A 16,832-nucleotide genomic window follows, 5' to 3' on the forward strand; every position below is an offset into this window, starting at 1 on the left:
TCTGAATCTAAAATTAGGAAAAAAAAGAGTTTTCTGGTCAGTTTGAACTTACGAGCATTTATGGAAATAGATGAAATAAAATATCTACTTATAATAATGGATTAGTATAGTTATATATAACTTAAACAATTTATATAAAATATTTCATTTAGAAGTACACAGTTTTCCTTTCTTACTTTGTATCAACAGTATTATCTAGGCTTTGACTTTCAGTATTGGCAATAACCATCAAAAAACCAGTTTTTTGTATCATGTAAAACAGTTTTTCAGAGGATACCCTTTTCACTTCTGTCTGCATTTTAAAAAATATATATCCCTCTGTGTTTCCTCATGATGCTTTCATAAGAAATGTTATCCCAAGCCATAGGTGTCAGTTTGAGAAATATTAAGATAGTTTTCTACATCCCCGTCCTTCCAGTAAAGTATATTACTAATGTTTGGTACGTAAAAATCAATTAGTGTGTTGCTTTTAAAGGTGAAATGTGAGAGGCTTATATCATAAAATTGAGATATTTGCCATTGTAAATCAAAGTATTCTCAGGAATTATTACTAAATTCATGTGAACTACTAAATTCACGTGAAATGTCATCAAATTTTACAGTGTTTCCATGAGCTGAGTCTTTTGATCAGTGGTGTGCTTGTAAACCTTGAGAACTCCTATTTTGGCCTTAAGTGGGGAGTTCAATGCCTAATTTGTACTATTTTCCAGTTTTCCTTTGTGTAAATACTCCTATGATATGCTAAGTCGCTTCAGTCGTGTCCAGCTGTTTGTGACCCTGTGGACTGTAGCCCACCAGGCTCCTCTCTCCATGGGATTCTCCAGGCAAAAACGGTGGCATGCTCCTCCAGGGCATGTTCTTGACACAGGGATTGAACCTGAGTGCCCTGCATTGGCAGGCAGATTCTTTACACCTGGGAGTGACTTAAATCCGTTAATATGTTTCAGGTGCACAGTCACTTTTGTTATATGTGTAACAGCTGGTATCAAGGGCTGGTGAGACAGACTAGAACAACAGTGGGCAAGGCGCTTCTCCAACCTGCGTGCCTTGTCAATCACCCGAGTTTGCAGGAAGGAAGATTCTGATTGGTGGGTCTGGCTTGGGGCCCAAGATTCAGCCTTTCTAGATGATGCTGTTGCTGCTCGTCTGGGGGCGAGGGGCAAGGTTGCAGCTGGACTGTGTCAGCCAGGAGCACCACCGATCACCTGTGATGGCTCCAGGCAGTGTGCCTCCGTTCCATTGGCTCGGGCTGAGCCCGCAGCTTTCCTCCAGGTGTGGGTTGGCCAGGAGTGGGCACGAGGGCATCGGGGGCTAATACGTGCAGCATCAAGAGCGTCAGCTGTGGCCTCCAGGCTTTCTATGATAGGGGAGAAGCCAGGAGGGACTGATGGGAGAGGCAGAAGAGGACAGAGGGCCCAAGAGCACAGGGAGGCCAGGCAGTAGGCATGGGATGGAGGTGCCGGAGAGCTGGTGGGCTCAGGGGAAATGTCGGAGTATAAGCTGTGGGGACAGTAAACTATTTACTACTGAAAATTTGGTGAGTTTAATTTTAATTTTTGAAGATTTGGAAGGCTCTTTTGTTTGCTTGGCCTTGCCTCAGGGACATTATAAGTAACAGTAGATTAGAAGCATGTTTTCTAGGTCTGGTTAGTAGAATGCCTGGTAAGAGAAAAGTTACTGAGTGTTGTTTTCTGCCATGCCCAGAGTATTCTCGGTGTGTGGATGTGAGACGAGTTCTTGGGTTCAGGCTGCAGTGGGGCAGGCAGTTTGTCCAGCCAGTGAAGGGGAAGTGGAATACACAATTTCCAGGGGCAGGAAAATCATTCCAAGGAGATCCCCAAATCCACTCCTGGAGGAGTTACTGTGGCACTGTAAGCAGCTGGCCAGTGTCTCTAAGACAAACTGGAATAAACTGGGTTTCTTTGGGTCACGTTCATCCTTTATTCAGGAGTTTGTTAGAGAAACATACCTCCATTTCTAACATTTAACACCTTGTGCAGAAAGTGCTTCCGTTGGCTTTCTTGTATGCTCCTGTACCCATGCTTCCTCCTGTTTTTATGTCTGGAGCCAGGTGGCAATTTGAGATACTGTATGGAGGTCCTGGTATTTATAGAAAGCTCCTGTTCCGAGCAGCAACCCTGGCAAGATGAGTCAGGCAGCTCCAGGGACTGTTTCGCTTGTCGCTGCCATTCCCTCTCCCTAGCCAATCTGTCGTAGCTCTGCTTCTGACACCCGACCCCATGGCCACAAGAACTGGCCTGGGAACCACACTCTTGTTCCCTCTGTCTGGTGGAGCCTGACCTATTTTTTGTGGGAATTATAACTTCATTTCTTTAATGGATTTTCATAAAAATACTGTTTTGAGAAAGAGAAAATAATATCACTTTCCTTCCCAGAGGTTTGGTATAAATAGAACTGCTCTGTTGTATTTTATTCCCAGTTTGGGCAATGAATGTTATTGCATGTAAAGGCTTGTCTAACCTCGCTGTTGCCAGCTCTGACCTGAGGAGTTTGTGAGCTTATGAATACCTCTAGCTATGACTTAAATTGAGCTCATTTCTCTGAGAATCATCGGGTTATTTTTTAAACCCCTGACAGAGGAAAAATTTCATTCAGTCACCTCTTGGCTTTACTAAGTGAGTGGGCCATTTAATAGAATAAGAACAATGTAACTGGCATGCAAGCATTGTTCTAAAGGTGAGTAACCTCCATTTTCATCATTGTAAGGAATGGGGCGAGATAGAAGCTTTTACACATTTTGATTTTTGAAGCATCTGTTTTGTAGATTAGTCTTCAGTTCCCTAATATATTAAAAAAAAAACAAAAAACTGTTTAAACTATGTGAAACTTAGTCGCCTTAACTCTAAAGACCTCTAAGACCTCCAAGTTTCCTGTCATCCTTACAAACTCCCTACAAGGCTGTAACTTTGTAAAATTGCTTTCTGGTCTCTTCCTTAGAGGTCAGTGTCATATAACTACACCGTGAAACCTGGGTTTCAAATTATGCTTAGAGTTTTTTCCTTTCCAGTAAACCAAGATAACATCCTTAAGGAATATATTTGTGTTCTTATTCTTGCTACACTATACGAACATTTTATGCTACATAGATTTTTTAATTGTTCTCTGTCCTAATTTCTGCATTCCATTTGTTTAATCACTGTTTATTGCTTAAAGGCCAACGCCACCATTTCTTTCAGTATCCGAGGCTATAATCCTAGACATTTTGCTTTATCTTTTGCTCTTCCAGCAAATAAAACCAAGAGGAGGGAGACAGGGTTCTAAAATGAAATAGAAGCTGGCCATTTTATTGTCTGTAGTTGGATGCCTCTTGTAGAAACAAAATGGACAGATTTTCTAAATGTAGAATGAGAGGGACCTGAACATCAACTGAATTTTAGGGTGGGAAGCTGTACTATCTGGCTGCTTTCAGAGAGATTTCCGTGGTATGCTCTTTTAAATGAGCATGTGAATGTTAGTAATTGTCAACCATGTTTGAGTTTTACAGTCTGAATGAAGGTATTTTTCTGTTTATGATCCACAATTTTACTTGTCTTCTCACTTCTTAATAGTATGTTTTGTAGTAGATGTGGCTTTAAATGCTTTCTTTTAATGTAGTCATTAACAGATTTTCCTCTGTTGCTCTCATCATGATTAGTGTTGCTAAGAAAATAATTAATTTTACTGTATACGTCAACAGAAAATTTTCTTGTTATCCCTTTCTTTGATATAGCTTTAAAATGAGCAATCTGTTCTGAAAATCCTGAAGTGCATTTCAGCATCTTTTCTGCAGTACTTTGCCAACATCTATGAGCATCATTAAAATCACTATCATTAAATAGGTCTTTCCAGTGACTCAGAATGCAAGTGGAAAAATATATATGCCAAGCACAGAAGGAGTTTTACTAAGTGCTAAGTGTTTTGAAGGTGAATTAGAAAAAAAATTTTTGAAGTGGAGAAAAATTTTTTTTTTTTTAAAAATTGAGCATAACCGTTTGTGATTATGAGTAAGAACCTTTTGGTAGTTTTTCAAGTTTCCATGTTGCAGCTCAAGACAAAGTGATCAGGCTTGCTTGTACAGGAACCACATGGTAATGCCTTCAAATCGAACCCACCCCCAAGTCTGCATTGTTTATGACTTCACATTGATCCAACGCGTGTAAATGCTTGCTTTACGTCTGAAGTCTGTGCTAGTTCCCGTGGGACTCATGAACTTCCCACAGTAAAAGTGAATAGGTTCTATTATGGAAAATAGTCTTTCCTCATGTCATACTCTTTCAAAGTCTTCCAAGAACATTTTTAGATAGCTGCTTTTTCACAGTTACTATTCACTGGCATAGAAAGAATTGAATTTGAATGGGCGTTTTCATTTTGTCCTTATACCTGTGTGATCTTGGGTCACTTCTGGGCCTTTGTTCTCCCATCTGTGAAATGAGGGGGTTTGACTGGATAGTCTCCAAAGTTTTGGTTTTTTTTTTTTTTCACTTGTGGCTTCTCTGAATTGACGGACCACAGGTTATTATGTTCACTTGCTACATTGCTTAGTTTAAATAGATCTGAGTGTGTTTTTTTTTTTTAAAGCAAATTACTTTGGTCAGAGGCTCATTATTCTCAGTCATCCTCTCCTTTGAAAAGTTTTGCCTTTTCAAACACAGACACTAGGAAAGCATACCCGCATGGACCACATCTCTATATTTTTGAGCTAATTGCTATCTAGTTTTTATAGATATAATAGATTGTTATCTATTAAGGTCATCTGACGTAGTTGCTGATTATCTTGCTGTGTTCCTAGCAATCTCACAGGCCTCAAAAGGGCTATAAGGTGTGTTAAGAATAGTACTGTTTTGTTTTGCTCAAGTAGGTTGGGCAGAATCCTGGGAAAACAATCGTGATGTCAGATTCCGAAAAAGAGCAAGGTGGCAATAGAGGGGTACTTGCTTTTGTGATGTAGGTTGTAGATGGCAGGTGCCTTAGGCTAGTGGCTGCCCAGGTCCCTCACCTTCTCTTAATCAACAGTCTGTTTGCATGCATGCATGCATTTCCTTAAGCAATTTTGAAACCTCCCTTGTGGCCTTTCCTGTGTAGTGATTCATAAAATATGAACTGAAGCCAGAGTGAAAAAAGGGTTTGATCCTTCATGGCTGACATGTGTGGTACTCTTCCAAAATATTTTGTTCTACACACATTTAGTAACTCATTTCAAGAAACAGTATCTTTGGATAGAGGATGCGAGTGGGTGGCTGTGGGTGGCTTTTGGGGGCACTCCTTGCTAGTTACCCCTGAATTCATAACCACTGAGGTTATTTTCAGGGTCGGTGTATGCTTTGTGACTCAAGTGGCAGCACTCGCAAGCACTGTTCACTTTCGACTGGTGAAGCTTTGAGTGGATTTCTTTTGATCCAGGTGAGACGAGTTCCAGGGTCAAGCGGTCACCTTCATAAAACCGAAGACGGTGACTGGGAGTGGAGCGACGACGAGATGGATGAGAAAAGTGAAGAAGGGAAAGCAGCCTTTTCTCAAGAAAAGGTAGGTCACATTGATGATGGTTAGCTGACTTGTGTCAACTTTTATTTTTGTGATTTTCTTGAGGCATGTATGTATTAATAAATATGTATTTGTTTTACAGTCACGAAGAGTAAAAGAAGAAAATCCAGAGGTGAGTGTGGTTACTTATTTAGTTCTTTGCCTCCTCTCTCGCCTTTACCTCTGCCTGCCAGTATTAGAGTCTGAGCTGTTTGGGGAAGAACCTTCAGAATTTTGTTTTTGTGGTATAGGAAAAAAAGAGGCACATAAACTCGGCAAATCTTCATGCCTTCTGACTTATTGGGTTGGCCAAAAACTTCATTCGGGTTTTTCCATAACATCTTATGGAAAAATCCAACAGAATATTTTGGCCAATCCAATACTTTGGAGCTGTGTATATTGGGGCAGATTGCTATACTCTCTGAACTTCAGCTTCTTACTCTGTCAAATGGTGGTGATCACAGTACTTATTGAATTGCTGTGAGACTGATAAAATCACTTAATAAAGCACTCAGTGGGGTTCTTAGCACAAATTAGTTGCTCACTTAATCTTAAATTCTTATGTCACTTAGGAAACAGAGTAGGCATACAGGAAAATTTCTCCTTGATTTTTGGTTTACCATAAAGCAAAATATTCAGATGGCTAGAAACTCTAGGTTGAATTTGTTGGTCTTAATTTTTAAGTCTTCTGGGCAACTTAGTAGGCAATACACACTCTTTTATCCTCTTCCCTTTGAGAACTCGGAGAGGGCAATGGCACCCCACTCCAGTACTTTTGCCTGGAAAATCCCATGGATGGAGAAGCCTAGTGGGCTGCAGTCCATGGGGTCACTAGAGTTGGATATGACTGAGCGACTTCACTTTCACGTGTTGGAGAAGGAAATGGCAACCCACTCCAGTGTTCTTGCCTGGAGAATCCCAGGGACTGGGAAGCCTGGTGGGCTGCCGTTTATGGGATTGCACAGAGTTGGACACGACTGAAGCGACTTAGCAGCAGCAGCAGCAGCTTTGAGAACTGGTTATCTTTTGATTAACTTTATTTCCTCCACTGGTTAATTATCCTAATGACTAATGATGACTGTAGTTCAGAGAACTTGCTAATTCTCCTAGAGGAAGTTTGAACACATTTAAATAGCTCCAAATATTTACAAAGCTAGTAATTAATATATTCTCAGTAAGAAAACTGAAGACTTTGGGTTACACATGATATCCATTCCAACTCTCTAAATTTAGCAGACATTTCCTTTTAATTAAAAGGAGTAAATCTTAGCATTGTGCTTTAAGTGGAAATAACCAGACGGACCATCTAAGAAGAGAACATCAGAGACACAAGCCATTCTTTCCCTTCTCATGTCTCATTGATGGGCCTGCCTCCTATTGGTAACTCCTTCAGATCCTGTTTCCCCCTTTATTTATCATATGAATGAATCTATTTTAGACATAAAATATAAGCTTTGATCAAGGAAGTTACATAGATGGTGGTAAGTCTCATAGAAGGACACACTGGCCACACACATATCCTGCCATGTTTTTGGAATGATCTTGACCTGTTGTCATGAACTCTGCCTTCTTCTTGCCCACTTTTCTGTTTATCTAGAGTGAAGTGCCGATCAAGGTTTTTCAACTAAGAGTTTCTGTGAACAAGAAGTGTCAGTTCTCCCTAGAAATAGAACACAGTAACTTGATTCGATAGCATTCTTGACTCAAAAATCATTCGTTATTGGTTCACTGTAGGACATCTTCTTTGGATGGTATTCACTGTAGTCACGCCTTACTAGTACAGACAGATGGGTACTTTCTAGATATCTATCTAGATATACTATCTAGAAACCTAGCATTTCTTTCTTCATGAGGATTTGTTAAGTTTACTTTGAGAATATCTTACTATGTGCTTGTTGAAATTGCTCTGAAAACTGATCTGTTATTTGAATAAAAGCAATATCTTTTTGGCAACTGTGTTGTCTTTGTAGCCAGGAAAGAGAGCGGTGTATGGCATGCTGTCAGTTTGTCATTAAGCATTAACCTTCTTGAGTGGGATTTGAAGTCCTGGGCACTTCACTGTATCTAGACTCATTTGATTTCCCAGTGGCATCTGTGCCCATCCTGGGAACTTGGGCATAATTAAGGAAGTGTATCAGATCAGATCAGTCGCTCAGTCGTGTCTGACTCTTTGCGACCCCATGAATCACAGCACGCCAGGCCTCCCTGTCCATCACCAACTCCGGGAGTTCACTCAGACTCACGTCCATCGAGTCAGTGATGCCATCCAGCCATCTCATCCTCTATCATCCCCTTCTCCTCCTGCCCCCAATCCCTCCCAGCATCAGAGTCTTTTCCGATGAGTCAACTCTTCGCATGAGGTGGCCAAAGTACTGGAGTTTCAGCTTTAGCATCATTCCTTCCAAAGAAATCCCAGGGCCGATCTCCTTCAGAATGGACTGGTTGGATCTCCTTGCAGTCCAAGGGACTCTCAAGAGTCTTCTCCAACACCACAGTTCAAAAGCATCAATTCTTTGGCGCTCAGCCTTCAAGATAGGCTTATTTCTGTGAAAGTATACATTAGTTTGGATGTAAACACTCCTACCAAACTTTAGAAATCACCAGCTCCACCTGCTGTTACACAACTTCCACCATTTTTGTTTGTTTCTTTTTTTTGTTGTTTGTTTATTTGCTTTTGGCAGGGCTAACATTTCAGTATCATGTGCTGTGTTCATTCTCTCCAATGATGGTTCCTGTGTCCTTTTAGCTTTTAATTAAGGTAGCCCTGTGATTTGCCAGTCACGCCAAATTGCTGTTTGGATGTGAAGCAAAAGCTATTTTTTAATTTATTATAAAGGAAATTGAAATTGTTGAATATATTCAACAAATATAAGTAAATTATATAAATATAAATGATATAGTAAATATGTGTAATGAGCATATGATGTGCACTGTTTGATGTGCACTGTTTTAGTAGGCACTGGGGGATATGTCAGTGAGGAAAACAGAGTCCTTGTGAAGCCTCCATTCTGGTGGGAGTAGATAAATTATATCCAGTAGTGTTCATAAGTAAATTATGTGGTTTGTTACAATGGAATAAGAGTAATGGGGAAAAAATCAAATAGGGTAGAGGGTGAGGTATGGTATGGTCGGAGTTTATGATTTTAAATGTGTGGGTCTGTGTAGGCCTTATTGAGAGGGACATGAAGACTTGTAAAAGGTATGGGAGAATTAAAGAGAAATAACTCTAAAGGACCATTTTATCTTGCTGCCCCTCAGACCCCTGTGACTGTCCTGTCTTTCCAGAGGTTATCAGTTTGCACTGTTTTCTTCCAGAACTTTTCTTGTTTGTTCACATACAAATATGTATGTAAAGAAATCTAGCATATCATTTTAAAAACATTAAGATCATAAAAACTATAAAGTGTTGCATCTTGCCTTATATCTTGGAAATCTTTCCACAGTACTTGCTATAGAATTGCCTCATTATTTTTAACTGCTGAGGGGTATTCCATATCACAGTGGTTTAACCATTTCTTTCTTGGTGAGAACATTGAGGTTGCTATTACAGACTATATTCCATTAACATTTTTTGTGTATGCATTTTGAGGAGTGCACATATAAATAAAGCATAAGTACACAAAATTGTGATAGAATCTGCTGACTTTGGATTTTTATAGCTGCTATTATCAAAAGCTGTGTCATGCTAAATATCTTGTCATCTATACCTCAATAAAACTGGGGGGGAAAAGCTATATACAGTCTCAGACTGTGTACCATTTACCTTTAAACATCTTTTAGAGGGAAAACGCTTAGTCTGTACTAAATGGTACATTGAAATGCCACTGTCTTTACATGTTAATAAGCTTTTCAGTAATACTTATCATTTAAATTGCAGTTGAGTTGTTTACTTGACTATAAGCCACTGGGTGCCTGGGGTGGTATTTTATTCCTGTTTTCCCTTAGCATCAGGTAGGTGTGCTGTACATTTTTGCTGGTGACATAGATACCCATGTACTGAAAATCAAACATTAAACAAATGTCTGAATACTTCTATCGTATTTATGAATAGATGAGAAAGGGAGGAAGAGACAGAAAACGTTTTATAATCGAGCTGAAGTTTAGAGAAAGTAATCTTAGTAATTCCCTATTTAGATTGAGATGCTGTAATAGATGAGGGGCATTTTAGAAATGCTGGTTTTGTGAGGGACTCTTTGGCTTCCCGGGAAGCATAAGACAGAATGTCCAGTTATTAATAGCATTAGTTGGAGAAAATCGAGAAGGCCAGAGTTGGGTATTTGCCAGAGGGACACTGGTAGATGTGCCTGGTACTGGGCCGTATTTGGAGATGAGACATTCTGGTATAAACTGTCAAGTTGCAGAGTTACACCACTTATCTACTGAGATTTATAGCCAGACTCAGTGAGAAATTGGTCCTAGTGTGTCCCTAACTTGGTTTTTTAGAAATAGCCTTGCAAAGTTTTAGTCACCTACTATTAATTATTAATTTGTAGTAAGTAAATAATTCATATGTTAGGTGACATGAAAACATGATTTGCAATCCTGGCTCCATATCAGAAAAACTGAGAGCTTTAAAAATGCAGATCCCTAGACCCAGCAAATCAAATTACAATTTGGTGGTTTGGAATGATGTCCGGGGCAATTCTGATTTATAAAAAGCTGCTCGCGTGATTCTGACATGTGGCTAACTAGGATCAAGGACCACTGACTAGGAAAACCACACCAGCTGCTCTGAATTCAGAAGTCCAGACTGGAATCCAGGAAGGTTGTGTGCTCCACGTCCCTGAAGATTTGTTTTAAATAACTGCCTATTAGAAGTCTCAAACAAGCCTCCCTCCTCCCAAACAACTGTGACCCTTCAGACATCCTTTTGGGAAAGTTGTCCTCGTTTCTTAATGATTGAAAGCAATGATGCCAAGTGGGCAGATTTGATGACAGAAGCTCTGTAGGGCCCACAGCAGGTATATTGAAGAATTTTGTCATGGAGTCTAGGCTAGGTTCATCGTTTCCAAACTCTGATATTTCGTTCTGAAGAGAAAATACATTTGGTGTGGATTTCGGGTAAGTGAGTTGCACCACAGCTTAGACACCATGTAAAAGCTAAATTCATTGCATCACTGGATGATTGTTAAAACTGCCTTTAGCTTTTTAAAATTACTTCTGATGACATTGCATTTTCCAAAAGCCTGTCCGCTCTCATGTTGTTGGTCTTATATCCATTTGTCGTGGGAGGCCAAGATTTGATTTCTCCCTCCAAATTGATTGTACCGAGCCGTAGTCATCACAGCTGGCTTTAACTTGATGTTTTTATGATATCACTTCCTAAAAGGTGTTCTTTTTGCAGGTGACTGGCTTTCTAACTAGTTGTGGCTAAAATTAGTCTTCTGTATTTCTGAGAATAAACCTTTTGCTTTGGAGTGATTTTAGGTTTACAGAAAACTTGCAAAGATAGTTTGGAGTTCTCATCCATTCCTCCTCTGTGTTCTTTCACTGTTAATTTTTTTTGTAGCCTTGGTACGTTGGTCACAACTTAAACTCATCAGTGATCTTTTGTTTGTCATCGTTTAGTCGCTGAGTCATGTCAGTGCTGCGTTATTGTCTGCCAAATCTCAGATTTTATTTGAATTTCACTGGTTTATCCACTGACATCCCTTTTCTGTCTCAGGATCCAATCCAGGGTAACACATTGCATTTAGCTATGGCCTTGTTAAAAACAGAAAATGAGAAGATTAGACAGAGACTATGAAAAATTAGAAAAACGGATGTGGTCACTTTTTTCTCTCCTTTCCAAGATCTTTTCCTCTTTCATTCAGTCCCAGAGTCCTGGCTCCGGGGCTGTGTCCAGTATTAATCTATGATTTTTCTTTGCTCTTCCTATAAAAACACTCATTTTCTCAAGTGTCCATCTTAAAGCGAACTGTTTAAAAGCAAAAAAGAAAAAAAAGCTCATTAGACAAATATATATTTTACTGTTAATGAATGACAGCTGCTTAATGTGTTAGCTTTCTTGTAAGTTTTGACATTTGAAAATGTATACCCAGAAGTCATGCCCTAAACTAATAGAATGGGATCTTTGGTGGTGAGCTCTAGCAGACTAGAGTTGGTTGTCAAGGAAGAGATTTTGTGCAGGGACACCCTCTCTCCACCACTCCTGTACATCTCTGCATGCTTCGTATACCAGTGGGGGCTGCAGACTGGTTTTTTTCTCACATGCAGGGTTATACCTACACAGTGAGGCTATGTGGTATGCGTGGGGTTCCAGCCCCCAGTCCAGCTAAGTAGTTCTCAGTGCTCCTGATGGCCCAGGAGTAAGTGTCAGGGCGGGAGATGGACCTCCCCAGGGACGAGAGAAGCTGTCACCTGTAGTAAATGCCATTAAGAATTTTCCAGATTACAAAACTTCTTTGACGAAAGGTAGAATATTCTGTAGGTGCTCATGTGGCTTTTGGTTGTATCTCAAACCTTAACTAAGAATGAACTTTTCACTGGGCTTCCCTGGGAGTCCAGTGGTTAAGACTTTGCCTTCCAATGCAGGGGGTGAGGGTTCAATCCCTAGTCAGGAAGCTAAGATCCCACATGCCTCGGGATGAAAAACGAAAACATTAAAAAAAAAAAAAACTTATTTACAAAACAGATACAGACTCACAGACATAGAAAACAAATATAATTAGCAAAAGTAGGGGGGTGTTAAATTAGGAATTTGGGATTAGCAGATACACACTAGTATATGTAAAACAGATGAACAAGATGCTACTGTATAGCACAGGGAACTATATTCAATATCCTGTAATAAACCGTAATGGAGAAGAATATGAAAAAGAATATATATGTGTAAGTGAATCACTTTGCTGTATACCAGAAAGCAACACAACATTGTAAATCAACTCTACTTCAATAAATATTTTTTTTAAAATTTAAAGATAAAGAAGATTGTGGAATCGGTCTGGAAAATTCTTTACAAGAATTCATTTGGGGTGGGCGAAGGTCCTCTGGCTGGTTAGTAAATACTGGTTAATTGTTCTTCTAAGATAATCGTTTCACCCCAACATTTTACTGTGACAAATTTCCAAAATATGACAACATTAAAAGCATTTCATAGTGAACATCTGCCCAGCAGTTACCTCAGTTCTGCCATTGCTGTACTTGCTTCATCTCACAGTCGTCTATTCATCTGTTGGTCCATCTTTGATTTTGGATGCAATTCAAAGTAAATTGCAGATGCAGGTGCACTTCCCCCTATTTCTTCATTACTAACACAAAAATAACTATTTTTTGTGGAAACATGCACACAGTTATCTTTGCAAAAGCATACAAAAATTTTATGCTCAAACTTGAGAAAACTCTTGGCACAAAGAATTTCTGATGACTTCTGATAATTTTAGAATTGATAGTAAGTTTAGGCAATAATATGTATTTTTCATTCTTTTTTGCTGCTGTGTCTCTTTCAGTTTGTCTTTCAAGTTGTGTTCCAGGGCAGAGTTCACAAAAGTGGGGCATGAGGCAGAAATATTTGGGGTATCACATTGGGGTCAGGTTTCTAGCTTAGAGGGAGAAATATAATCTCTCGCTCTAGATTCTCTTCTGGGGAAGATATTTTTTGAAGTCCAGTGCTGCAAATAAATTGTTCAAAGTAATGATTAAAAGGGGCAAGTTGTGCTAATCCTAACATCCTTTCATTAAGGGGCTCCCATCTTGAGATGAAGTTGTGCAACGAGAAAAAAAATTGGTCCTTGAGCATCTTTCTGTTATCAAGTTTAAAATACCAAATTGTCTGTGTGTTTTCACTTAAGCTCAGTGGTTCTCTAGAAGCATAAGGGTCACCCGGGCACCTTATTAAAGATGCAGATTCTCTCCTGTCTCAATGAAATTCTGAATCCTAGGCCAGGTGGTGTCCTTGGTGATCCCAATGCAGGTTGTCAAAGGACCACACTCCAGGAAATGGTGCTTTAAAATTACTTAAATTATTTAAGATTTTTGTCTCTGATAACTGAGACTTAATGTAACCACACTGACCTTAATGTCCCATTTTGGTGCCCTAACGTGCTGTCACGGTGGCTCTCTTAACAGATGGTGGTGAACGCCAGCAACATCCCCGAGCAGATACAGTCCCTTTCTGTGCAGGACTCTCAGGTACGTTTCTCTGCCTGTCATTTACGTTTGAGATGCTTTGCAGACAGATTAAAAAAAAAACAAACCTGACGTTTTAGGAAGATAGACAGTATCAGGGTAGTGCTTCCAGAGCAGGGGCTTGTAAACTCTCTTTTTTAATGGGTATGGGAAAAAAGAGGACTGTCACTATTGACCATGCTTCTCAGGGCCTCCAACCTTTAAATGATAGGTTCAAAAGCAAGAACTGATTACCAGACTGCTTCCAAAATTGCTGGTACTGTGTGAAATGGGAAAAGGATTCTACTAGGTTCCAGTCACAAAACATTATAGTTAATTGATGCTCCTGGTTGGATTTCTACGACGTTTTTGTAATTCTTTTATCCTTGAATTTCATGAGCCAGTTTATCTCTACAACTTTCCTTGTAAAAATAATAGTTCAGTGACTGTGAAATGAATTCATATTAAAAGTTATATGACAGAACTCATGTGCCATGAGTTGTGTTGGGTCCTGATGAAGGATGCTGACCTATCCAGGGTAGGGACTATGCAAACTCAGAGTGTAGGCCCCCCATTTTGATTTTGCCACTTAGTTAATAGTAAGCCCTTCGGCTCTCAAAGTGGTTATGTGCTGTGCTTAGTCGCTCAGTCATGTCTGACTCTTTGCAACCCTATGGACTGTAGCATGCCAGGCTCTTCTATCCATGGGATTCTCCAGGCAAGAACACTGGAGTGGATTGCCATGCTTTCCTCCAGGGGATCTTCCCAATCCAGGGATTGAACCCAGGCCTCCTGCAGTGAGGCAGATACTTCACCATATGAGCTGCCAGGGAAGTCCAAGAATACTGGAGTGGGTAGCCTATCCCTTCTCCAGGGGATCTTCCTAACCCGGAATGGAACCGGGGTCTCCTACATTGCAAGTGGATTCTTTACCAGATGAGCTATGCGGGAAGCTCAAAGTGGTTATACTATCAAGTATTACCAGCCCGGTGATCAAATTTCCCCCTAAATCTGCATATTCCATTTAAATTTATTTCTATTCCACCTGATCTCTATTTTATGAAATAGCTATATGCATAGGAGAGGGAGTGATGGGCTTTCATGGTTGCAGGTCAGACATCTAGTCTTTGACCTTGTTTTATAGATGAGGAAGCAAAGATTTGCAGAGGTCAAGTGGCTCATCCACGGTTGCACAACAGCTTAGAGGTGGAACCAGGATTCAGTTTATGTCTTTACTTTGTATTAAGCAACTTAGCTTCCTAGGTGGCGCTGTTGCTGCTAAGCTGCTTCAGTCGTGTCTGACTTTGTGCGACCCCATAGACGGCAGCCCACCAGGCTCCCCTATCCCTGGGATTCTCCAGGCAAGAACACTGGAGTGGGTTTCCATTTCCTTCTCCAATGCGTGAAAGTGAAAAGTGAAAGTGAAGTTGCTCAGTCGTGTCTGACTTTTAGCGACCCCATGGACTGCAGCCTACCAGGCTCCTCCATCCATGGGATTTTCCAGGCAAGAGTACTGGAGTGGGGTGCCATTGCCTTCTCCGAGGTGGTGCTAGTCATAAGTAAAGAACTTGCCTGCCATTGCAGGAGACATAAGAGACATGGATTCGATCACTGGGTCAGGAAGATTCACCTGGAGAACGAAATGACAACCCACTCCAGTATTCTTGCCTGGAAAATCCCATGGACAGAGGAGCCTGGCAGGCTACAGTCACACAGAGTCAGACACAACTGAAGCAACTTAGCAGGCAACTTAGTATAGCACCTTGAGATAAACTGTAGGGATTGGTTGAATGATGAAAGGAGATGTAGGAATAATAAAGGATCAAAAGGCAAAGAATAAAGGAAATGGAAAAAGGAATTAGGATACCTAGTATTGTATAACATGGTATAGTTGGACTCCTTTTCATATATAGTATTTGTTCTCCCAGGAAAGTTTCGAGGCAAATATTATCCCCATTTAGTAGATGAGAAAATACGTTCACAGAATGACTTGCCCACGTTTGCAAAGCTGGTCAGTGGCAGAGCCAAGTCTTGACCAAAAATTCCTTATTTTTTCTGCTCTGACGGGAAGGTCTCATGTCCAAGGATTCATAAAGTAGGAAGGGCCTGTTCCGTAGAGGCATTCATGACTGATGATCTGTGCTCAAGGAAACAGGTTCTAGGTGAGAAAGGCAAACGGCCTCATCTGCTAGGTTCCTTCTTCCTCTGCATCTTTGAAGTTTAAAGTGCCCAACCTCTGTGCATCCCCAAGGCCCAGTAGATGCCGTCCATGGCTCAGGTTGCAAGGTGCCCCTTTAGATGGCTGATCTTTCTTCTTTGGACTTACTGCAGCGTATACCAATTGTTCACAGGGCCCATCCTCCTACTGAGGCTTTCTATATGAAACATTCAGATCCACAGTTGTGATGGGAGATAAACATCATTCCAGCCTTCACACAGAGGTGTTTTGTGCCCAAATAATAGGCCTGTAATAAAAGGCCTAGTATTGAAATTTCCAGGAAGAAAGGACTCTTACGAATCAATGGTTATCATGATTTTATGCATTTGTTTCCCGAGTTTATAACTGTTGGCTGTTTTGTTTTTAAAGGGCCTACCCAATGCTAGTGAAGACTACAGAGAAGCTTCTTGTGCCGTAAACCTCGTTTTAAGATTAAGGTAAACAATGTTGTTTGTTTTGCGTCGTTTTTCCTATAGTACAATATTCTAATCTACTTCCTTAGCTTTTCGTAATATTAGCATAAAATAAAATGATCTTATTTGATTTCCTGGGATAGTCAGTGTGGGCTGTATTCCCAGGACTAATTGCTCTCTTGTAATTGTTTCCTCAAGAAGAATAAGAAAGAAAAGCACCATATGAGTGTATCTCAGTGTACCCTTCATTAAGTTTTTCTTTTTTTTTCCTTCCTTTTTCTTTCTTGGGTTTTTCTTTCTCTTTTCCCCTTTTCTTTCTTTCTTTTTTAACAATGTAAGTTCACAGTAAGAGATTTTTAATGAGTTTCTTTCACACTTCAGCAGTCAGCCTCTGACAGAAATAAACCCTGCTTGTACTACAAGTTGCCTGTTCAGAACATTCTTCAGTGACAGGTTTGATCAGCCACTGTGGAGAAATGATAGATATATTTTGAAAGAACCCTCAGTCTTCTAGGAAAGGGATACAAATATAGTATCTGACAGTCTAGTCTTTGTATCTAGTGAAAGAAAGCTTT

The 16,832-nt window shown here is 40.1% G+C and overlaps 1 protein-coding gene across 3 annotated transcripts in view; it reads left to right on the top strand.

Moving 5' to 3' along the window:
* STK39 (serine/threonine kinase 39) overlaps nucleotides 1-16,832 on the top strand; it is a 319,217-nt gene that overhangs the window by 184,544 nt on the left and 117,841 nt on the right. For all 3 annotated transcript variants that reach the window (XR_009740264.1, XM_061436130.1, XM_061436142.1), the window contains 4 exons: nucleotides 5,401-5,523; nucleotides 5,624-5,653; nucleotides 13,588-13,650; nucleotides 16,214-16,281. Coding sequence is in view for 2 of the 3 variants with exons in the window: in XM_061436130.1 (XP_061292114.1) it covers nucleotides 5,401-5,523; nucleotides 5,624-5,653; nucleotides 13,588-13,650; nucleotides 16,214-16,281 (284 nt within the window). In the remaining variant the exon portion in view is untranslated. The remainder of the gene's footprint in view (nucleotides 1-5,400; nucleotides 5,524-5,623; nucleotides 5,654-13,587; nucleotides 13,651-16,213; nucleotides 16,282-16,832) is intronic.

The sequence above is a fragment of the Bos javanicus genome, chromosome 2 (genome assembly GCF_032452875.1).
Source record: "Bos javanicus breed banteng chromosome 2, ARS-OSU_banteng_1.0, whole genome shotgun sequence".
NCBI lineage: Eukaryota > Metazoa > Chordata > Mammalia > Artiodactyla > Bovidae > Bos > Bos javanicus.